Source organism: Mobula hypostoma, chromosome 10, assembly GCF_963921235.1.
Source record: "Mobula hypostoma chromosome 10, sMobHyp1.1, whole genome shotgun sequence".
Lineage (NCBI taxonomy): Eukaryota > Metazoa > Chordata > Chondrichthyes > Myliobatiformes > Myliobatidae > Mobula > Mobula hypostoma.
In genome coordinates this window covers 86,506,739-86,531,346 of record NC_086106.1, presented here as the reverse complement: position 1 = coordinate 86,531,346, position 24,608 = coordinate 86,506,739, and the positions used below count along the sequence as shown (strand labels likewise).

Sequence of the window (24,608 nt, the reverse complement as noted above, 5' to 3'; positions counted from 1 at the left end):
ATCCAGAAGGTGCATTCTGCAGCCACTGTGCACTAGTGCTAGAGGAGGCAAATATTTTGAGTTGCTGGAGAAGTTATCAGTTAATACTTTGCTTTAGTCAAGGTAGTGCCAAGCTTCTCGGCCTTACAAACAAACAGAGAAAATTCCAACACAGGTGAACGGTATTGGAGGAGTAAATAAAAAGTAAGCCACTTGCTGCAAAGAAATGTGATTGGACTAGTTAGGTTTCTGGTTCTTATGACCCTTCCCTAGGTCTAGATTCCTACTCTCACACCCTCCCCCCAGATAGAACAGAGATGGAGTTTCCTTGGTGCTTGCATTTCACCAAACCAGCTACCTATCCAATACATCCCTGCTTGCTGCAACGAAGACCCCCACCATTAGTAATGTCTTCCTCTCTCAGCCGTTTTTCTCCTTTTTGCATGGACCACTCCGTCTATGACTTCCTATGGCCTGTCCAGATCAAGAAAAGATTCACATACACTTCCTCCGACCTCATTTAATGCATTCAGTCCCTCTGACGTGGCCTCCTTTACACCAGCAAGACAAGATGCAAACTCTGCAACTGGATATTGGAGCACATGTATTCTGTCCAAAGTGCCATTCTGAGCTCACAGTCACAAGCTATTTCAACCTCCCTTCCCATTCCCATACTATGTTGTCTGTCCCTGGCTTTCTCCACTAAAATGCTAGTACATATTTATTTACGAGACACTCCAGTCTTGGCTTCAGCTCAACCTGAGCGTGTGCAACAAGTTCACCAATATCACCTCAGTTCCGGGATAAGCAACCCACATTGCACACTGGGAATTGAAGTTCTTTATAATGTACACACATGATAACACATCTTCCCCCTTCAAAGAAAAATCTAATACAATAATATGTCCTCATAAGCCCGCGAGAAACAATAATACTTTCCAAGAAAGATAATGCATTTACATTAACTTCAATTATAATTAGCAAATACAGTCCCTTATTCATTCTGCTTCTTTCAATTAATCTCTATGGTGGTTTAATGATCCCTTTGGTCTGCCATTTGTTTCCACAGATGTATTGCTGTCACTTGCTGTGTTAATATTAGCTTATTTCTTTCACATTGTCCTGCAAAGATCCTATCTATTCATTTCTGTTCTTGTTCTTGCTGTGTGACCATAATTCACTCCATGTGCTTCATAATGGAGCCCTGGACTACATCCATGTGATCAGTGAGTCTTTGCACAAGTCCAGCTGAGTGAATCTCAATTCACAGAGCTCCTTTTGTTGGCTGCATAGCATAGATTGCAACTCCTCCTGTTGGTTTGTTTTGAACTGGTGCTACTGTTCTGACCTTGAGGTCTGTGTGATCTTCCCATCTTTTTCAACTTTGGAGAAGATCTTAGGTATATTTTTTATTTCCAGTCTTGAACTGGAAGTTGATGAGACACAGATTTTGAACCGCAGCTGCATGATGTGGAAGCAACACTGGTGATGCCTTCATCATGCTCATTATGTTTAGCACTGACGTCCTGACTGTCGTGTTGGTGTAGCTGGTTTGGATGTCTATGGAAAGTGGTGCTCTTGTGCTTCGTAACCTCTCTGAAGCTCTCATGGATGCTGTTACGAGTTTCTCAGGTTATATTACGTATACATCCAAGCCCCTCAAAGACATCTGCAAACTCTTCCATCAGTGTTGGATGGATATTTTTGGTCTGTGTAGTCACTATGAAAATTCTTTCCACCAGTTTGAGCTTTTCACATGCACTCAGACCTAATATTGGCAGTATTTTCTTTCTAGAATCTGCTGCTTGTGTATGGGAGGGAAAGTGGGGGTGGTTTTGGGATTCTAACGTTTTAACTGTCATTCACTCACAGCAGACACTTTTGTGTCTCCTAATGTAGCTCCTTCGCTTGTGATCATGTGATTTCTGCTGCCCTTCGCATACCCACAGCTCTTTCCAGCATTAAAACTTTTTCACAGAGCTATCTTTCTCTGAGCCCATTATTTGAAGCTTCGCAAGCTATTTTATCTCTAACTAGTGAGTCTCTCAAATCTCCAAACTCACAGGACTCAGTCTGTGAAACTCAGTTGGTCATAGCTAATACCTTGCTTCTGGTCATAGGAAAAGAACATACATCTTTCAGATGTAATGTTTTTATTTGGGACAAAATTCTCCTCAAATTTTGTCATCAGAGAGTCCAATATAAAGCTGTCTCATCAATTTGAAAGCTGTTATAGATGTCCAAAGCATCTTCGCCAGTCACATGTAGAAAAATAGATGCCTTCAATTTTTCATTCACCCCCTGGCTGGCTCTACTTGTCATACGGGGGTGGAGGGGTGCGTTGGTGGCAGACCCAAATGCAAGACACAGACACTGAAGTACTAGGAACAGGACTTGACTAGAGAGCAGGGACAAGAACACAGACTTGGGCTAGGACATTGGCTAGGCAAGTGGGACCAGGACAAACAACAGGGAACTAGGAGCCTGGACGTGGACTCCGAGCTGGAGACGGGACAAGGACCCAGAACCTGAGTCTTGACTCGGGCTCGGACACTGGAACTAAGTGAGGACATGACGAGGCTTGGGTTCTTCGAGGCGAGGACATGACGAGGCTTAGGTTCTTCGAGGCGAGGACATGATGAGGCTTTGGTTCAGACTCCGAGCCAGAGACTGGACAAGAACCCAGAACCTGGGTCTTGACTCGGGCTCGGACTCCGGAACTTGGCTAAGACATGATGTGGTCTTGGGAGACAGGACTAGGCGAGGCTACAGGACAGGACGAGGCAACTCCTGGACAGGACACGAACACGAAGCCTTGACTTGGTACTCAGGAACAGCCGAGCCTTGGACTTGGGATGACAGGAACCTCGGAACCTTGGACTTGGGACAACAGGAACGTAGAACACAGAGCCTTGGTCTTGGGGAGGACAGGAACACAGAGCCTTGGTCTAGAGCAGAGGAACAGAGAGCCTTGGACTTGAGAGACAGGAACATGGAACACAGAACTGGGACACCTCCTTGGGAACAGGACGTGGGGCTGGGACTCATACACAGAATGCTGAACATAACAAGATGGTTCCTAACACTAGACAGCGGCAAACAGCCAGACCTACTTAGCGAAGGCGTGGACACAGAGACAGTTCCCAACACTAGGTAGAGGCAAATGGCTGGATCTAACTAGCGAAGGTGTGGACACAAAGACAGTTCCAACTCAATGATAGACAGTTCCTTATTGACACAGCAAGGCTCCGATCTTACTCCAGTGGTAGAACTTGACAAGGTTGCAGTCAAGGCTCCAGACACAGGCTGCAGGCAAGGCTCCAGAAGGAAGGAGAAGGGGAAGGAACAGTCCAGCCTCAGAGTAACAGCAAAGACGGCCTGACTTACCCCACAGAGGCGAGGATGAGATGAACCAGCCACCACTTGAACCCAGGACTACATATATTCCCAGCCCCAAGACGAACATTAGGTGCCTATTATTAAGCCCAACTGAAACAAGGGACAGCTGGAAAACCCGGATTCCAGAGTCCATGGACTGGACCGGACTGTGAACCAGAACACGGACTTCACAGACCGGACCATGACACTACTCACTGTTAAATATACATTGAATTGCTGTTTGAAGCATTTATAGTTATCTGTTAAATTGCAGGTAAACTGCATAGATGCGGGAGGACTTAGGTAATTCATTACGAGAATTTTCAGTGCCTCCCACCTTAATCTCTTGGTGCACACATAACAACACAGTAGGGAGAAAAATGCAAACTAGAAGAACTGTCCTCGTCTGCTTCACCCCGCATGCTTATCTGGTTCCAACCTCTGCAACTTCTTTTGTCTCCACCAAAAGTTTTTTCAGATATATAAAGAGTAAAACAGAGGCAAGAGTGGATATTGGACTGCTGAAATTGATGCTGGAGGGGGAGTGCCATGGCTTAATGGCGGAGCAGACTTGATGGGCAAGTTGGCCTAATTCTGCTCCTATGTCTCATGGTTTTATGGTAATCGGGGATAAAGAAGTGAGGGACAAATTGAATAAGTATTTTGTATCAGTCTTCACTTTGGAAGATACTGGCAGTATTCAGGAAGTTCATGAGTGTCAGGGGGCAGAAGTGAGTGCAGTTGATATTACTAGGGAGAAGATGTTGGGATACTTGGAGGCACAAGATTAATAAAGCGAAGTCAGGATGGTTTTCTTAAGGGAATCTTGCCTGACAAACCTGCTGGAATTCTTTGAGGAAATAACAAGCATGTTAGACAAATGAGAATCAGTGGATGTTGTGCATTTGGGATTTTCAAAAGGCCTTTGATAAGGTGCTATACATGTAGCTGCTTAACAAGATACAAGCCTATGGTATTACAGGAAATATACTAGCATAAATAGAGCATTGGCTGGTTGACAGGAGGCAAACAATGAGAATAAGGGAAGCAGCACACATCAAAGTTGCTGGTGAATGCAGCAGGCCAGGCAGCATCTCTAGGAAGAGGTGCAGTCGACGATTTGAGCCGAGACCCTTCGTCAGGACTAACTGAAAGAAGAGCTAGTAAGAGATTTGAAAGTAGGAGGGGGAGGGGGAGATCCAAAATGATAGGAGAAGACTGGAGGGGGAGGGATAGAGTCAAGAGCGGGACAATTGATTGGCAAAAGGGATATGAGAGGATCATGGGACAGGAGGCCCAGGGAGAAAGAAAAGGGGAAGGGGGGGAAAACCCAGAGGAGGGGTATAGTGAGGGGGACAGAGGGAGAAAAAGGAGAGAGAGAGAGAGAGAAAGAATGTGTGTATATAAATAAATAACGGATGGGGTACAAGGGGAAAGTGGAGCATTAGCGGAAGTTAGAGAAGTCGATGTTCATGCCATCAGGTTGGAGGCTACCCAGACAGAATATAAGGTGTTGTTCCTCCAACCTGAGTGTGGCTTCATCTTTACAGTAGAGGAGGCCGTGGATGGACATGTCAGAATGGGAATTGGACGTGGAATAAAAATGTGTGGCCACTGGGAGATCCTGCTTTCTCTGGCAGACAGAGTATAGGTGTTCAGCGAAACAATCTCCCAGCCTGCGTCGGGTCTCGCCAATATATAGAAGGAAAGATCGGGAGCACTGGACGCAGTATATCACCCCAGCTGACTCACAGGTGAAGCATCACCTCACCTGGAAGGTCTATCTGGGGCCCTGAACAAGAATAAGGGAAGCCTTTTCTGATTAGCTGCTGGTCGCTAGAGGTGCCCTGCAGGAGTTAGTGTTGGGACTTCCTTTTTTTAATGTTGCATGTCAGTGTACTGGATGACGGAATTGATGTCATTGTGGCCAGGTTTGCAGACAATTTGAAGATAGATGGAGGGACAGGTAATGTTGAGAAAGCAGGAAGCTGTAGAAGGACACTTGGACAAATTAGGAGAATAGGCAAAGAAGTGGCAAATGGAATACAGTTTTGGGAATTGTATGGTCATGCACTTTGGTAGAAGTAATAAAAGCATAAACTATTTTCTAAGCGGGGGGGGAGGAATTCAAAAACCCAATGCAAAGGGACTTGCGAGTCCTCGTAGGATTCCCTAAAGATTCATGGTGAGGAAGGCAAACGCAATATAAGCATTCATTTCAAGAGGACTAGAATATAAAAGCAAAGCTGCAAATCTGAAGCTTTATAAGGCATTGATGAGGCCTCACTTGGAGTATTGCAAGCAGTTTATGGGCCTCTTAATTAGGAAAAGATGTGCTGACATTGGAGAGGGTTCAGAAAAGGATCACAAGAATGATTCCAGGAATGAAGGCTTATGGTACGAGTAGTGATTGATGGCTGTGAGTATGTATTCAGTGGAATTTAGAATAATGAGGGGGATGATCTCTTTAAAAACTATTGATTGTTGGAAGGCTTGGATAGAGTAGATGGGAAAAGGACGCTTTGTATGGTAGGGGAGTGTAGAACCAGAGGGCACAGCCGCAGAATAGAGGGATATCCATTTAGAATAGAGATGAGGAGGAATTTCTTTAGCCAGAAGGTGGAGAATCTATGGAATTCTTTGGAACAGGCAGCTGTGTAGGCCGGGCCATTGGGTATATTTAAGATGGAGGTTGATAGTTTGTTGATTAGTCAGGGTGCGAAAATTTACAGGGAGAAGGCAGGAGAGAGAAATGGATCAACTATGATGAAATGGTGGAGCAGACTTGATGTGATGAATGGCCTAATTCTGCTCAAAAACAGCTTTTTTTCTATACTTCCACTCTCCTATCCATCCAACCTGAATCCATACACCTCCCTTTTTATTGTGTGAAACTGTTTGTTCAGGGTATGAATTCCTAATATTTAAACCTAAGTCTGACACGATTGCTTCCTCAGCTTTGCCCATTAACACTATACGATATACAGCATGACCAAAATCAGGTTCATTGTTACACTTAAATTAAATCTTGGGGTTTAACACCTTCTGAAGAAATGTCAATGAGTTGCATTCTGAAACCAAATCAACAAATGTATGTGGGTTTTAGCATATTGAAAATTCAATTAGACAAGCCTTTGCATTGGATTTGGAAGAATTATATTTTTTGGCATCAGGAATAGAATGAATCATGTTTTTAACTTCAAAAATCTTTTCATAACAAAAATACCAGACCATCCTAGGGTTATGAACATTGACATTTGGAACTCTCCACATATTAACACAATCCCAGAATTATTAAATTCAAATAGCCAATGTACGTACAAATTTTCAACCCTATAAACAGTAGAACTAGTTTCCCTCTCTCCAATTTTAATAACCATTTCTCATGTTGTGTGCTTTAGATGTTATTTGTTACAATACAGTGAAGATACGGATGCCATTTCGAGTAATTTTTACATATTGTCTGACTTACGGATTGATAAGTTTCTTCTTTAACAAAGACAAACTTGCATAGGTAGAAATGTTGGAAATATTTTATTTAAAGATTTACAGAATGGCTTCAGCTCAAGCACATTTTAGCCAGCCCGCCAAGAGCTTGTGTGGGACCCATTCACCAACGTCACTCCTGTCCCGGGTGAACCACTCGGATAGCACACTGGGAGCTGATGTTCTTTGTTATGTACACACATAATAACACATCTTCCCCTTTAAAGAAAACAAGCACAATAGTATGTCCTCATAAACCTGCAGGCACAATAATCTTTCCAACGAAGATACTGCATTTACATTAACTTCAATTGAAATGAGCAAATATAGTCCCTTATTCACACAACCACTTTCAATTCATCTCTGTGGTGGATTAATGATTTCTTTCAGTCTGCTACTTGTTCCCACAGATTTATAGCTATTATTTGCTGTGTCAGTTTCTGTTCTTTTTCTTGCTGTGTGGCCATAATTCACTCCACGTGCCTTATAATGGAGCCCTCGACTACGTCCATATGATCAGTGAGTCTTTGCACACGTTCCAACTAATTCCATTTCAATTCACAGAGTTCATTCTGTTGGCTGCATATCATAGATAGTAACTCTTCCTGTTGGTTTGTGTTGAACTGTTGCTGTTGTTCTGACCTTTGGGTCTGTGTGGTCTCCCCATCTTCATTTTTATTTTTCCTCTTCAACTTTGGAGAGGATCATGGAGATATTTTTGTTTTCTAGTTTTCTGCTGGAAGTCGATGAGAGACAGATTTTGAACAAAAACTGCATGATGTGGAAGCACACTGGCACCTTTTTCACTATGATCACTCTGTTTAGCACTGGCATCTTGACTGCCATGCTGGTATAGGTGGAGTTCTTGTGCTTCTATGCATAACCCCTCAAGATCTCTCATGGATGCTGTTACAAGTTTCTCGAGTTATATCAGATAAGCTTACGAGCCCCTAAAAGACAGTTATGTACTATTCAATGAGTGTCACCTTTCATCTGAGAAGCTACTACGAAAACTCTTCCACCAGATTGAGCCTTTCTGATGCAGTCATACCTAATATTGGCTGTACTCGCTATTCAACAATCAGTAGCTGTGCCTTTAGGTGTTGTCCCTTGTGCTTGAAGGTCACTCTACATCCCCCTTTTACTGGAATGATCTCTCCAATATAACAAGTCACTTTTAATTTCACTGGGTAAATCTAGTTCTTTACTTTGAGAGTCTTGTAATCATCCACAGGTAATAGATTCACCTGGGCTCCAGTATCAACTTTGAATGGAATTACTGTCTTTTTCAGTGTCATGGAAACAATCCGTTCTGTCTTACCAGCACACGCAGTCTGCAGAGAATCTACAAAGACTTCCTCCATTTTCTCAGCAACCGTGTGCACCTATCTTTTGGTAGCTTTGCAGCACTTTGCAAAATGATTCCTCTTCCCACAATTATTGCAGGACCTTCCATAAGCAGGACAGATCTTTGGCATGTGCCTACCTCCACATTTGCTCTTTGGGCCCACCTCTTTGCTATGCTGTTGTTTTGGGAAATGCCTTGTGCTCTGCCCCTCTGTTTTCACAGCATGCACTGTTGTTTCTGCTCTGTGCAGCTCCTTGGTTTGTGCTCGTGTGGTCTCCACTGCCCTATACATATCCACAGCCTTTTCCAGTGTTGAATCTTTTCATGGAGCAATCTTTCTCTGAGAACATTATCTGGGACTCCACAAACTATTTTGTCTCTGACTAGTGAGAGTCTAGTAAATCTCCAAACTCACAGGACTTGCTCAGTGTGTGTGAAGCTCAGCTGTGTATTTGTCAAAGCTCACACTTTGTTTCTTGTCACAGGAGGAGAACTTATATCTCTCAAACATGATGTTTTTACTTGGGACAAAATGCCCCTCGAATTTTGTCATCAGAGTGTCCAATCTCAAGGCTGTCTCTTCAATTAGGAAGCCATTGTAGACGTCCAAACATCTTCACTAATTATGTGTTGAAAGACTTTTTCTCCATCCCACAGGCTCTGCTTACCACTAAGTATATATTGATTCACTGTTTGAAGCATTTCCAATTATCTGCCAGATTGCTGGTAAACTGCATAGCTACAGGACATAGTTTATCCATTGAGGAGATTTTTAGGCTCTCACCTGCTTCTCCTGGTGAACTTCAAGACAGCGTACTCTTGTGCCAGCAGGGTTCTCTCTGTTGGAACCTAACATCTCTTAGTTGCTCGTGGTATGCAGTTAAGCTTCATATTTAGACCTCACGCCAACTTCTGACACCATGTTATGTTTGTTCTTTTACAAAGACAAACTTGCGTGGCTAAAAATATTAGAACTTTTTTATTTACAAATTTACAGAATGGCTTCAGCTCAACCACATTTTACTCTGAACACTCCAGACCTCCTAGAATGGGTGTGTGAGCCATTCATCCAACATCACCCCGCCTGCACTGCTCACTGGGAACTGAAGTTCTTTATCATGTGCACACAGAATAACTCACGGATAAATACAGCTTATGGACATTTATGAAATAAAATGCATTTGTTACCTGAAGAGAGCCTGAAATGGAAGCAAACAAAAAAGAACTTTAATAAAGTGCATTAATGACAGTCAGTCAGATCTCTGCTGATCCTGAACTAGTCAGGCAGTATCTGTGGAAAGGAATTAAGAGCTGACATTTTGGGACTGATGAAGGATCTTGGCCCGAAACACCAGCTCTTTATTCCTCCGTGGGTGCTTCTTAATTTGCTGAGTTCCTCCAGCATTTTGTGTACACTCCTCTGGACTTCCAGCATCTGCAGAATCTCTTGTGTTACTGAAATGGTCCTCACTGATCATCTAGAAGTCAAGCTTGCAGAGAAAGTCTGTGCTCAGGACCATACTGAGAGGAATAGTATCCAAGGCAACTGTAAATCCAGCCCAAAATTAACTCACTCTTTGGGGCCTGCTGAACTTAAGAATGATTTCATAATTTTCTGTTTTTTAAAATTTCACATATTTTTCCTTTTAAGATTTAAAAATCTTCAGTGAATATTTTTCCTGGAATTGTAAGTAGATAACTAATCATATCTCATAGCCAATCTAGTCAATGCTAATCCCTTGCTGGAATGATTGATGGAATAGTAGTATGGAATAGTGGTATGGAATATTGCAGTCTACAAGTAAGCCACATTTTATTTGACCTATGAGTCTGACAAAAAGTGATAAATGTGCATTCACCACTTGGTCCATCCCTTGCAAAAAGAAAAACAATTAAGACGCAGATGGAAATTTCATTAATTCCAAGCAGCAGATGGGAGAATAAATTATGACAATGAGGTTTGTTACGGAGGAATTTAAAGCACACCCAGGTTTGGTATTACTTGTTTGATTAATAGCATGTCAACAACAGTTTCTCCTACCCAAGTAAACCATGGTTTCTTCTTGTTTTGTCTGCTATAGCAATGAACCACATTAAGCAGCTCTCCATCCTCCAGCTGCTGATCTACCTGTTGCCACCGTGTAACTGTGACACTCTGCTCCGATTGCTTGAGTTGCTGTCAAGGGTTGCCAGCTGTGCCCATGACTCAGTCAGTGAAGATGGACAAGAGGTAATGATGGCATTAATTTCAACACTATTTGCTGAGAAAAATAAAAGTCCAACAGCCAACTGACAGTGTCCAGGCCAAAATTCCTTTCTCTGATGTTACCACTGAAAACAGATTAACTGCTTACTAACTTAGTAGCTCACTGAAGATAACTCACAATGCATGAGGATTTTGATATTGCTTGGGTAACATTGCTAGTAAAGCAGTATTCCTATCTTGAACATAGAACATAGAACAGTACTGCACTGGACAAACTATTTTGCATGTAATATTGTTCTGATCTTAATGCCAATTTATGCTAAACGTTCTCGTACTGTGTTTTATCCATATACTTCCATTCCCTCTACATTCATCTACCTAGTTAAAAGTCTCTTAAACTCCAACAAACTGCCTGCTTCCACTACTACCCTTGGTAACCCATTTCAGGGACCTATCTCTCTCTACTTAAAAAACTTGCCTTCATATCCCTTTTACATTTCCCTTCTCTAACCTTAAAAGTGAATCCTCTGATATTTGACCGATCTATCATTGGGCAAAGATTCTGAGCATCTATCCTATCAATGTCTCTGTCTATCTTCAGCCTCCAAAGATCTATGGAGAATAACCCAGTTTCTTTCCTGCCTTTCCCTTCAGCTTATACCTCCAAATCCAGGTAGAATCCTGGTGACCCTCTTCTGCACTCTTTCTACAATCTCGAAATCCTTTGATAACTGGCAACCAGAAATCCAAGTACGGTCTGACTTATGTTCTATACAAGTGTAGCATAATTTCCTAACTCTTGCTCTCAGCACCCCTATTAATAAAGACAAGCATGTCATATGCCTTTTTTTAGATTTTTTTTTACCACTGTATCCACTTGTATAGCCACTGTTAATGAACATGGATCCCAAGATCTCTCTGAACTTCAATGCTATTGAGGGCCTACCATTAATTGTATACTTTTTCCTTTCATTTGTCCTCCCAAAGTACCGCACCTTAAACTTGCCTGGATTAAACTCCATCTGCTACTTTTCTGCCCACATATATAACTAACCTATAATCTACTGTATTCTTTGATAGCCTTTTACAATTCCACCAATCTTTGTCATCCACAAATTTGCTAAACTAATTACCCATCTACATTTTTATCCAAATCATTGATATATTTCACAAACTGCAGAGGTCCTAACATCAATCCTTGTAGAATATCACTGGCCATAGATATCCAGCCAGAATAACAGCTTCCACCCCAATCTCTATGTTCAATGGGCAAACCAGTTCTGAATCCAGTTTACTCTGTATTCAATACATTTTAATCTTCTGAATCAACCTACCAGGAGGGACCTTATCAAATGCCTTGTTAAAATCCTTGAAGATAACTTCCACTGCCTTTCCCTCAATAAGCTCATTTAACACTTAGTCAAAAAACTCAGTCAAGTTTGTAAGGCATGATCTGCCCCACACAAGGCCCCATGCTACCCCACACAAAGTGCATTAAGCAGCTGTGCCTTTTGAAATGTGCATAAATCTACCCCTCATATCCTCTCTAATATCTTTCTGACATGAGGATTGCTGCCCTATAATTACCTGCATTATCCCTTTTACCTTTTTTAAAAAAGGTTCAACATTTACTACTCTCCAATCCTCTGGGACCTCATCTACTGCTAGTGAGAACAAAATAGTCTTTGTTGAAGTCCCCACAATCTCCTCATTTGCTTTGTTCAATATTTTGCATTATATACCATAGGGTCCTGACAATTTATCCACTTTAATGCTTTTCAGAAAACACAGCATGGCCTCCTCCTTAATCTCAAAATGTCTCAGCATATTAGCATGCACTACCCTGCCTTTACCATGCTTCAAAACCTCCACCTTGGTAAATACCAACACAAAATATTCATTTAATACCTCAACCACCAACTCTGATTCCAAGCACATATTCCCTCCTTCATCTTTGAGATGACCTATCCTATTCTAAATGTAAGTATAAAATGTCTCGGGATTCTTCTTGATCTTGCTCCCCATGGACATTTCATGAGACCTTAGGTCATCCAATGTTTCCTTACATTACTTTCCTGCTCTTTACCAGAACATGCCAATTCTGAAGTTTGATCAGTGGTCTTTAAACAACTCCCGTGTATCAGACATGAGCTTGTCCAGGAGCAGCTGCTCCCTATCAATGCCCTTAGCTCCTGTCTTATCCGCTTGTAATTTGTCCGCCACCAATTTAGTATGATCCCAAAAGATCTGATTTTGTCCTTACTCATAGCTATCTTAAAACATAATGAGTTGGGGTTACTGTTCCCAAAATGAACCCCCAAAACTATGTCCAATATGTTATTTCCTGTAGCTGGACATTCCACACAATATTTTAAGAACCCCTCTTGGATGAACTGAAGAAATCCTGCATCATCAAAACCTCGTGTATTGTAGGATTATCAAGAGGGTGCACATTAATTTTGATTCTGCCTGTATGCCCATGGGATTCGAGGTTGCCCAAGTTCCAGCAATCTGCATCACTTCCACATTCCCAGAACTCTCTCCCTCAATTTCCACACCTCATTTCTAGAATTGTTGGGGAATCAGCAGAACACTGATTTTAATTAAATTTTTCAGGACCCAAATAGAGTCATAGAATCATAGAACACTATAGCACAGCTTCGGCCTATCTAGTCTGAGCCAAACCATTAATCTGCCTAGAATTATCAACCTTCACCCAGATCATAGCCCTCCATACCCTTCTGATCCAGGTACCTATCCAAATGTTCTTAAATGTTGAAATCAATGCTGCATCCACCTCTTGTACTGGCAGCTCATTCCACCCTCTCACCACCCTCTGGGTAAAGAAGGTCTTCCTCATGTTTCCCTTAAATGTTTCACTTTTCACCCTTAGCCCATGACCTCCGGTTGTGGTCTCACCCAACCTTAGTGGAAAAAGACTGTTTTCATTCCCCTATCTCTCCCCCTCATAATTTTGTATCTCAATCAAATTTCCCCTCAATCTTCTACTTGCTAGGGAATAGCCTTTCCCTATAACTCAGGTCCTTAAATCCTGGCAACATCCTTGTAAATTTCCCTGCACTCTTTCAATCTTACTTACATCTTTCCTGTAGGTAGGTGATGAAAATTGCACACAATACTCCAAATTAGTCCTCACCAACATCATAACAATTTCAATATAGCATCCCAACTCCTGCACTAGAAGCAAAGTGTTCCCCTACACAAACTTCTGTCACCTGCCCTGTCTTGTTCCCTAACAGGAGATCTTTAATCACACTCTCTCTAGTTGGGACCTCTAGGTACTGATTAAGGAAAATTCCCTGGACGTATTTGACAAACACTTTCTCATCCAGCCTTTTTACTGTAAGGGAGTCCCACTCAATATGTGGAAAGTTAAACTCACTATCACAACTTTATGTTTCATAGAAACATAGAAAACCTACAGCTCAATACAGGCCTTTTGGCCCACAATGCTGTGCTGAACATGTACTTATTTAGAAATTACCTAGGGTTACTCATAGCCCTCTATTTTTCTAAGCTCCATGTACCTATCCAAGAGTCCCTTTAAAAAACCCTGTTGTATCCGCCTCCACCACCGTTGCTGGCAGCCCATTCCACGCACTCACCAATCTCTGTGTTAAAAATACTCACCCCTGACATCTCCTCTGTACCTACTTCCAAGCAACTTAAAACTGTGCCCTCTTCTGTTAGCCACTTTAGCCCTGGGAAAATGACTATCCACACGATCAATGCCTCTCATCATTTTATACACCTTTATCAGGTCACCTCTCATCCTCCGTTGTTCTAGGCCAAGTTCATTCTTCTATTCTCATAAGATATGCTCCCCAATCCAGGCAACATCCTTGTAAATCTCCTCTGCACCCTATCTATAGTTTCCACATCCTTCCTGTAGTGAGGTGACCAGAACTGAGCACAGTGCTCCAAGTGAGGTCTGAGCAGGGTCCTATATAGCTGTAATGGGACTGTTTCTTGCAACAGTCTGAAATCTCCATACAAATTTGCTCCACTAAATCTCATGGACTGTTGGGTGGTCTATAATATAATCCCATTAACATGATCATTCCTTTCTTATTCCTCAGTTCTACCCATAGAACCTCACTGGACAAGCTCTCCAGTCTGTCTTGACTGAGCATTGATGTGATATTTTCCCTGATTAGTAATGTCACCCCTCCATCTTTAATCCCCCCTGCTCTATCATGTCTAAAATAGCAGAACCCTTGAACATTGAGTTGCCAGTCCTGCCCCACCTGCAATCAAGTTTCACTAATGACTACAATGTCATAATTTCCCATGCTGATCCATGCCCTAAGCTCATCCACCTTTCCTACAATACTTCCTGCATTCAAATATATGCAGCTCAGGACATTAGTCCCACCATACTCAACCTTTTGATTCCTGACCTTGTATTTAGACTTAATAACATCCTTCTTCACAACCACTCCATTATCTGTTCTGGTGCTCTGGTCCTAATCGCCTGCAACTCCAGTTTGACAAATGTCATATGGAGTTAAATATGTTCACTTCCAGCATTTTGATTCCTAAATCAATACTGAACATCATTAAGGGAAATGGGCATTAGATGTTTGAATCAGTGTTTGCCCCTGGAAGTTTGGAAACAGAAATAGGCAGTAGAATAGATTATCTGAGTCTAGGTAATAGAACAGTGCATGAATGGTTTGAATTTATACAGACTACAGAAGAATGTATAGAAGAGAGGGGTTTAAGGAGTTCCCAGTGAGAAAAGGAATTATGGATTAATTTTGCTTTCCAAGATTAGCCTGAAATTCTGGAGGACTTCAATTCAATAGATCTTGCCTAGGCAGACAGAGTGATCAACAGTTAACTCTTATTACAGCTGAAATAACAGCAAAACTCATATTACAGCTGAAAGGCCAGAGGAGAGTACTTTTTTTAAGGAGCAAGATGACGTGATTTAACAAAAATCAGATACACAGCTTGAAGGTAACAAGGCTGAAGAGAAGCAAGGGATATAGTTAGCAGCGCTGTTGAGGTAGTAAGACATTGCATTATCACTGTGTCACTATCACCATAATTGGTAAAATATAAATTTGGAAATAATATCATGAAGTTATGCAAATAAATCATGATCAAAAGATGGAAGTTATTTCCCAGTTGACAGTCAAGAGAAAAGCTGGAAGTTGTCTTTAATTCATATGTTGAGTGGAGCCAACATTTGGGCCATTTGCCTTTTGTTGTTGTAAGATTGAGTCTGATCATCGTGTAGCTTAAGACCACCCTTTGCTCTGTCAACACCAATCTTTCTGTCACCTGTGAATTTACTGATTATGCCTCTTACTGTATATCCTCATCCAATCCCGTTATGTAAATTATAAGAGGCAAGATTCCAAGCACTGATCCCTCTAGAAGGCCACTTGTAACAGGGAAAGTATCAAAAGATAGTTCTCTACCATCCCCCTCTGCCTCCTATTGCCAAAACAATTCTGTAACCAATTTGTCCTCTTGCCCTGAATCTCTTTTAAACTACTTTCCCATGTGGGACCATGTCAAAGGATTTATTGAAGTCCATGAAAACCACACCTACTCTCCTGACCTTATCCCTTGTTACTCCCTCATAAAGTTCATTCAGTTTAGTCAAAGCAGACCTGCACTGAAAAAGTAATTCTGATTATCTCTGATAAGTCCACTCTGATAAGTGATAATTAACCTTATCCCTTAGAACACTTTCCGATAATCTCCTTACCAATGATGCCATTCAGCCCTTCTAGTCTGTGCCAAAACTTGATTCCGCTAGTCCCATTGACCTGCACCCAGTCCATAACCCTCCAGACCTCTCCCATCCATGTACCTATCCAATTTATTCTTAAAACTTAAGAGTGAGCCCACATGTACCACGTCAGATGGTAGCTTGTTTCACACTCCCACCACTCTGAGTGAAGCAGTTCCCCCTAAACCTTTTCCCTTTCACCCTAAGGCCATGTCCTCTCGTATTTATCTCTCCCAATCTAAGTGGAAAGAGGCTACTCGCATTTACTCTGTCTATACCCCTATAATTTTGTAAACCTCTATCAAATTCCACCCCCCCCCATTCTTCTACCCTCCAAGGAATAAAATCCTAACCTGTTCAATTTTTCCCTGTAACTCAACTCCTGAAGACCCGGCAACATCCTAGTAAATCTTCTCTGCACTCTTTCAGTCTTACTGATATCCTTCCTATAGTTAGGTGACCAGAACTGCACACAATAATCCAAACTTGGCCTCACCAATGTCTTATACAATCTCACCATAACGTTCTAACTCCTATACTCAATACTTTGATTTATGAATACCAGGATGCCAAAAGCCTGCCTACCTGTGACGCCACTTTTAGAGAATTATGTACCCGAACATCCAGATCCCTTTGTTCCTTCACACTCCTCAGTGCCCTACCATTTACTGTGTATGTCCTACCTTGATTTATCCTTCCAAAATGCAATACCTCACACTTGTCTGCATTAAGTTCCATCTGCCATTTTCTGGCCCATTTTTCCAGTTGGTCCAGATCTGTCTGCAAGCTTTGAAAGCCTTTCTCGCTGTCCACAATGCCTCCAATCTTAGTGTCATCAGCAAATAAACAACGATGGTCCCAGCACAGATCCCTGAGGCACACCACTAGTCACAGGCCTCCAGTCTGAGAAGCAATCATCCACTACCACTCTCTGTCTTCTCGCACACAGCCGATTTCGAATCTAGTTTACAACCTCTCCGTGGATACCTAGTGTCTGAAACTTCTGATCTAACCTCCCATGTAGGACCTTGTCAAAAGCCTTACTAAAGTCCATGTAGACAACATCCCCAGCCTTTCGTTCATCTACTTCCTTAGTAACCTCCCCAAAAAACTCTGCAAGATTTGTTAAACACGATCTACCACTCACAAATCCACGCTGACTGTCCTTAATCAGCCCTTGGCTGTCCAAATACTTGTATATCCCATCTCTTAGATCACCTTCCAATAATTTACCTACTTCTGATGTCAGGCTCACCGGCCTGTAATTACCTGGTTTGCTTTTGGAGCCTTTTTTAAACAACGGAACAACATGAGCTACCCTCCAACCCTCCGGCACCGCACCCGTGGCTAAGGACATTTTAAATATTTCTGCCAGGGCCCCTGCAATTTCTACGCTAGTCTCTCTCAAGGTCCGAGGAAATATCATGTCAGGCCCGGGGGATTTATCTACCGTTATTGGCTGTATGGCAGCAAGCACCTCCTCCTCTTTAATCTCTATATGTTCCATGACACTACTGCTTGTAGTGTCATGGAATATATGTGGCCAGTAAAGATTAAAAAATCTTAGCAGAGCTGCTGTAATCTTTTCTTTTCCGTCTCATAGCATCCTGGGATTACATTTATCCAATTCTAGACATTTATCTACCTTTAAACCCACTGAGGCGTTGAGTATCTTTTTTGTTATTTATGGAGGTTTGCACTGGAATTTCACCTTCCTCTTTCATAGAAAATAGAATATAGAATAGTACAGCACAGTACAGGCCCTTCGGCCCACAATGTTGCGCCTACCCTCAAACCCTGCCTCCCATATAAGCCCCCACCTTACATTCCTCCATATACCTGTCTAGTAGTCTCTTAAATTTCACTAGTGTATCTGCCTCCACCACTGACTCAGGCAATGCATTCCACAAACCAACCACTCTCTGAGTAAAAAACCTTCCTCTAATATCCCCCTTGAACTTCCCACCCCTTACCTTAAAGCCATGTCCTCTTGTATTGAGCAGTGGTGCCCTGGGGAAGAGGCACTGGCTATCCACTCTATCTATTCCTCTTATTATCTTGCACACCTCTATCATGTCTCCTCTCATCCTCCTTCTCTCCAAAGAGTAAAGCCCTAGCTCCCTTAATCTCTGATCATAATGCATACTTTCTAAACCAGGCAGCATCCTGGTAAATCTCCTCTGTAGCCTTTCCAATGCCTCCACATCTTTCCTATAGTGAGGCGACCAGAACTGGACACAGTACTCCAAGTGTGGCCTAACCAGAGTTTTATAGAGCTGTAACATTACATTGCGACTCTTAAACTCTATCCTTCGACTTATGAAAGCTAACACCCCATAAGCTTTCTTAACTACCCTATCCACCTGTGAGGCAACTTTCAGGGATCTGTGGACATGTACCCCGAGATCCCTCTGCTCCTCCACACTACCAAGTATCCTGCCATTTACTTTGTACTCTGCCTTGGAGTTTGTCCTTCCAAAGTGTACCACCTCACACTTCTCTGGGTTGAACTCCATCTGCCACTTCTCAGCCCACTTCTGCAACCTATCAATGTCTCTCTGCAATCTTTGACAATCCTCTGCACTATCTACAACACCACCAACCTTTGTGTCGTCTGCAAACTTGCCAACCCACACTTCTACCCCCACATCCAGGTCGATAATAAAAATCACAAAAAGTAGAGGTCCTAGAACTGATCCTTGTGGGACACCACTAGTCACAATCCTCCAATCTGAATGTACTCCCTCCACCACGACCCTCTGCCTTCTGCAGGCAAGCCAATTCTGTATCCACCATCCATTTCCTGAGTTCTCTAATTACAAAATCCTGTTTCCTTTGTGAATACCAATGTGCAAAAAGACATTGTAGAAAAGACTTTGCTAATATGTGCTGTTCACTTCTCAGAAGTGTATGTCAGTTAATTGTGGGCTTCACTGCCCATAGTAGTTCATCCAGATGTTCATGAGGCACAACCTTTCAGTAAGCTGTAGCTAAAGATTAGTGATCGCTGTTGTTCCTGTTTTTGTTTAGGTGACTGGAAACAAAATGACATCCCCCAATTTGGCCACCATCTTTGGTCCAAACCTTCTGCACAGAGAGAATGTTTCTGACAAAGACTACAGTATGCAGGCAGTTGAAGTTGAGGAAAGTTCAGCCGTCATTGGGGTGGTCCAAGTAATGATTGATAATTACAGAAGTCTGTTCCTAGTGAGTATGACATATAACTGTTCTTTTGTATGAATTCTCTCCTTTTTCAAATGCATTATTTTTTAGCTTAGGACAAGTTCCATGGATAGCAGTCTTTTGACACTGCTCAAGCAATTATTCTTCAATAATCAGGATGCAATGTTTTGTTCACATTTTTGTAGCAAATGAGTCTAAAAAGAGATATATGACATGAGATTCATGTTCCCCCTTCTGTTATACCAGTACTCCCTGTCACAAGCACTAGCGTTTGGTATTAGGAAATGGGCTCTGGTCAGATGTTCACCACTTCTAACAATGTTAGAGGGCTTTACGTTCAGGGGTTGCTAAAAGAGCTATGGCTATCCTTGTGTTAGCTCTGTGTTGATCTGAAGGATAAGTAAAATTAAGGAAGATTGAAAAAGGTGAAGTACTTATTTTACTTCTCAAATGGAATCCATTAGATCTGTAGATCTGGAGGACTCTCAGGCAAATGAATATAGAAATCACCCCAAAGACTTCCCAACAGGAGTCTCCAGTGCAGACTAGCCTGGCTAACTTTCAGCCCTGGCTTCTGGGTGAAGGCCGCTTAAGAGATATTTGTTCTGGAGATATATTTTGGGCCAAGCTCAAGAATGTGCTTACAAGTTGGCAGATTCAGAATAATAATAATTCATATATGGCACACAATGTGGACGGGTAAGCAGTTGCACCTGTAGGTGTTCTTGAGGGACAGGAGCATGATTTACAGCAGTTCTATTGTTCCACTTCCTCTATCTGGATTTGAAACAGGCACCAAGTAAGAAAAGCCATTGTTTTCAATGTTATTTTTGCATTCATAATATATTGTTTTCTGGTAAAGTGGCTAAGATTGCTAAAATAATTCATATATAGTTAGTGAAACAAATATCACCTAATCTGTTTCCAAGAAAAGCAAAAATAATTGCTAATGTAAGTTTTGTGCTTATTAAAGCAGAAAGAAAATGGTGTCTGACAGACATAGCAAACTTTAACATGTCTTGGGTCAAAGAAACTGACAGACTGAAGCAATCAGGAGATAATAAAGAAAAATATTCCTTTAAGTGAGCTTCAGTTTTTTTATCTTCTACAGATTTCTGGGCTTATAGTGTGAGACTGAAGTTAACACAAATTGCTGGGCCTAGATGTTATGGTCCTGGGGAGAGGCATTCCAAAAACTGTATTGAAGATGTGCCCGCAGCTGCAAATTTCAGTAGCACCTGAGTTCTAAGGAGTTTGTTGTTGATGAATAGCTTTTATACATATTCTATCATGTGTAGCACCATCACAGAATGTGCAAAGTAAAGACCTTCACAAGTCAGAAATGGGAACAGATCTGGCTGTCCAAGGGAGAGAACAAGTCAACAGTCAGGAAACAGGAGTCAATGTTTGCCATTGCTTCTTTAGGGGAAAATAACTCAAATAAAGTTTGAGGTTAGGATCAGAGATGGGGACATGGAGCAGTTTTAACAATGATTGTCCTTAATGTGGCATCAGATTAGCTAGGACTATCTTCTCAGTAATATTCCAAAGGAGATAGCCCAAGGAATGGCATCAGTCTTTTAGCAACTCCTGGGGAAATTATTTCTGTAATCACATTCTGCCTGTCCCAGTCTTACGTAGGAAACCTCGTGACAGATTATGGTGGGTGGTGAGGATAAAGCAGAACTGTGTGGAAAACAGATTGAGCTCCTGGCCACATGCACATGGAGCCCAAACTTCTCACAATGTGATGGATTTATAAAATATAGCTTGCACAAACATGAAAACTTCAAAAGTAATGAAAGTAAAATTGATTGCAATACTGGCTAGAAACTGAACAAATTAGCACTAGTATTTTTGTCACTAATCAGACAGAAATCAATTCTACTCAGAGTAGAACTCAATGGCTGTCATTCGCAGGTAATATTTTCCCCAAGTCAAAAGTAGATTAGGCTTTTCTCACCCTGCTCCATACCAATGTACCTGATCACTGCACAGTATCAGATGCACTTGAAATGGCAACATCTTCGGCACCTCAGTTTTGACATTCTTTGCGCTGAAACTAGAAGTCTGACATCACTAGGCAGCCACAGAAAAACAAAGAACACAGCATAATGAAATCCCTAACGAATTATAAATTAGATGATCTCCAATCCAATTTTGATGTTTTGATCTTGGCACCTGATAAATATTTTGGAATAATATTTTTGTATTAATTGGGTGTTCCTTAGAAGTTCCTTTATTGCCTTTCTATAAATATTTTTACACACAGACATTAACTCAAGGCCATATAAATTAAATGAATAATGTTTGCAACCCACCCAAAAAAAAATCACTTGATCGAATGTGACATAATGAAATAGTCATAGAATAATACACCATGCAAACAGGACTGATGCAGGATTTCAAGATGAAATGTTGACAGATCTTTACCCAACACATACACACACACACACACACACACACACACACCTCAACCCACTGAGCTGCTCTAGCACAGCCTTTGTCGTCATAGGATAACAAGGTCAGGTCCTGGAGATTTATCCACTTCTATGTGCCTTAGGACTGCCGTCATCATGAAAACAATCAGCCCGACCTAACACCTTAACTTTGGTGACGCTGGCACCAAGGTTCTTAAAGCTTCAATGAAATCTGTAAAATCATGGAATCACAGAATGGTTAACAAAAGGGTGGAAGCCATTTAACTTGACATGTCCAGAGTACCTTAAGAAAGTATGAGCGAAGTAGTTCAATTCACTATTCTCTTCCCAAAGTCCTGAGCAACATGTAGTCTGCTGGAGAAACTCAATGGGTCGAGCAGCAGCTATGGGAGGAAAGGAATTGCCACTGTTTCAATTGAAACCCGTGCATTAGCAACCCTGTTGCTCCCAAGTCCAGCATTTGCAGTCTCTTGTGTCTCCTCTGAAATCTTATTTCTTTCAAATACTTCTCCAGCACCTTTTAAACTTTACAATTAGATCTTCCTTCTGAATTATCCCTGAGGATGAATTCAGGTCCTAAGCACTCAGTGTGGAGAGAAATCTTTCTTCACTATTTGATAGTGTCTTTCATTCAATCTCCCATCCATGACCCTCTTGCCATTTCTTTTCTCTTCCTACTCTGCATATACCCTTCACAAATTCCTTTGCAATTTTCTCCTTTCCAAGAAGAACACCATTAGTTCATCCAGTTGTTCCATATATCAGTCACTTAACTTTGGAATCATTTTAATCAGTGTCTTCTTCACCTCTCTAAAATTTTTAAATCTTTCCTAAATGCAGCACCCGGAATTGGGCACAGGCTGAAACCAATGATTTATAAAGATTCATCACAAACCTGCTCTGAATAGACAATAATGGAAAAACAACAATGTTGATAATTACTGTTGTTATTTTGCTGGAGTGGAGGGATTTTTTTATTGAGTAGCTGAGGTAGGAAGTTGTCGGCACAGGGAACTATCAGAGAAGAACATTTGGTCCAGAACAAAGGTCTTGACCCAAAAAGTCAACTGTTTATTCATTTCCATAGCTGCTGCATGACCTGCTGAGTTCCTCCAGCATTTTGTGTGTGTTGCTTTGGATTTCCAGCATCTGCAGACATTCCTGTGTTTTGAGAAGATTATTGCTTCCTTTTATCATTGATGTGGTTCTGTTCACTTCATAGATTTCCTACTTGTTGGGTAACCCTGTAACCATCTAGCAGCAGGTTAATTTACTCATCAGTGAGGTCAACACAGCAAGTCATGAATATACACAAAGACCTGCAAAACCTGTCACTGATGAAGAATTTGACAATGAATAAGGAACTAATCAGCACATTGGTTTGAACACATTAGACAGAATTGTTTTCCACTACCACAGGATTCAGAATTGTTCCCTCAGTTGATATCCTTCACTCCCAAACAGCACAACACCATGCTGGGGCAGGGGAACAAACAAAGCAACAGTAAAGTTATAATTTGCTTTTATGTGAAGAAGGAAGGTGGAGAGGAGCAGCTGTGGGTGGGGGCTGTGGGGGTTTGAGAGAGACAATTAGCAATGTTCTCCATTCTAACGCTAACATTTAGCTGTGAAGTCCTAGATCATAATCACCATTTTTTGGGTAATTGTAAAAAGTAAACTTCTACACTACAACTTTGCATTCCATTGTGCACACCACTGAGATTTTTCTTTTTGCACTAGTAGTTTCATCTTGGCAGCAGGGACTTGAGGGGAGTTTATTTTTCATTTCTAATGACTTCTGACTCAGCTTAGTACAAAGTGGAAAATTTCATCTATTTTCGTTTACCCTTGAGAATATTATTTTGATGTCTTCCAAAAAGATGTATTTGAAGCCTCTTTTCACTTGTGAACTGAAGCTGCAGCTAGATAAATAGGAGCTACAGGGAGGCGGTCACCACCAAGTTGCAGGAGGCAGGTGTCTGGATGGCTGTCAGGAGAGGAAAGGAAAATAGGAAGCTAGTGCAGAGTACCTCTGGCTGTTTCCCTCAATAATAAGTCTACCACTTTAGGTAATATTGGGGAACAACATACAAGACTGAAGGTGTTATATTTGAATGCACGCATTATACAAAATAAACCAGATGGTCTTGCAGCATGATTGTTACTGGCAAATTTTTCTACAAAAGTGGTTTGCCACTGCCCTCTTCTAGGCAGTGTCTTTACAAGGCGGGTGACTTCAACCATTATCATAGCTCCTCAGAGATTGTCTGCCTGGCATCACCGGTCACAGAAACAGAACTTGCGCAATGCACCAGCTGCTCATACGATCATCACCACCTGCTCTTATGTCTTCACGTGACCCTAATCGGGGGATAAGCAGGTAACCTACATTCTAGCAGAGGGAAGCAACACTTTGCACCTCCTTTGGAAGAGGCGTATCTCCACCCTGCCACCCAATGAAGTGAGTGCAGTTGCTGTTACTAGGGAGAATGTGAACGGGAAACTGAAAGGTCTGAAGGTAGATAAGTCACCTGGAGCAGGTGATTCTGAAGGAAGTAGCTGAAGAGATTGTGGAGGCATTAATAATGATTTTTCAAGTATCACCAGATTCTGCAATGGTCCCAGATGACTGAAAGATTGCAGATGTCACTGCACTCTTCAAGAAGGGAGGGAAGCAGAAGAAAGGAAATTATAGGTCACTGGCTGGGAAGATGTTGGAGCCGACTGATAAAGATGAGGTTTCAGGGCACTGTATTTGGAGGCACATGATAAAATGGGTCAAAGTCACCAAGGTTTCCTTAAGGGAAAATCTTGCCTGAC

At 41.7% G+C, this 24,608-nt stretch overlaps 1 protein-coding gene across 5 annotated transcripts in view; it reads left to right on the top strand.

Moving 5' to 3' along the window:
* LOC134353010 (rho GTPase-activating protein 6-like) overlaps positions 1-24,608 on the top strand; it is a 201,673-nt gene that overhangs the window by 148,208 nt on the left and 28,857 nt on the right. For all 5 annotated transcript variants that reach the window (XM_063060785.1, XM_063060786.1, XM_063060784.1 and 2 more), the window contains 2 exons: positions 10,273-10,421; positions 19,195-19,371. In XM_063060785.1, coding sequence (XP_062916855.1) covers positions 10,273-10,421; positions 19,195-19,371 — 326 coding nt within the window. The remainder of the gene's footprint in view (positions 1-10,272; positions 10,422-19,194; positions 19,372-24,608) is intronic.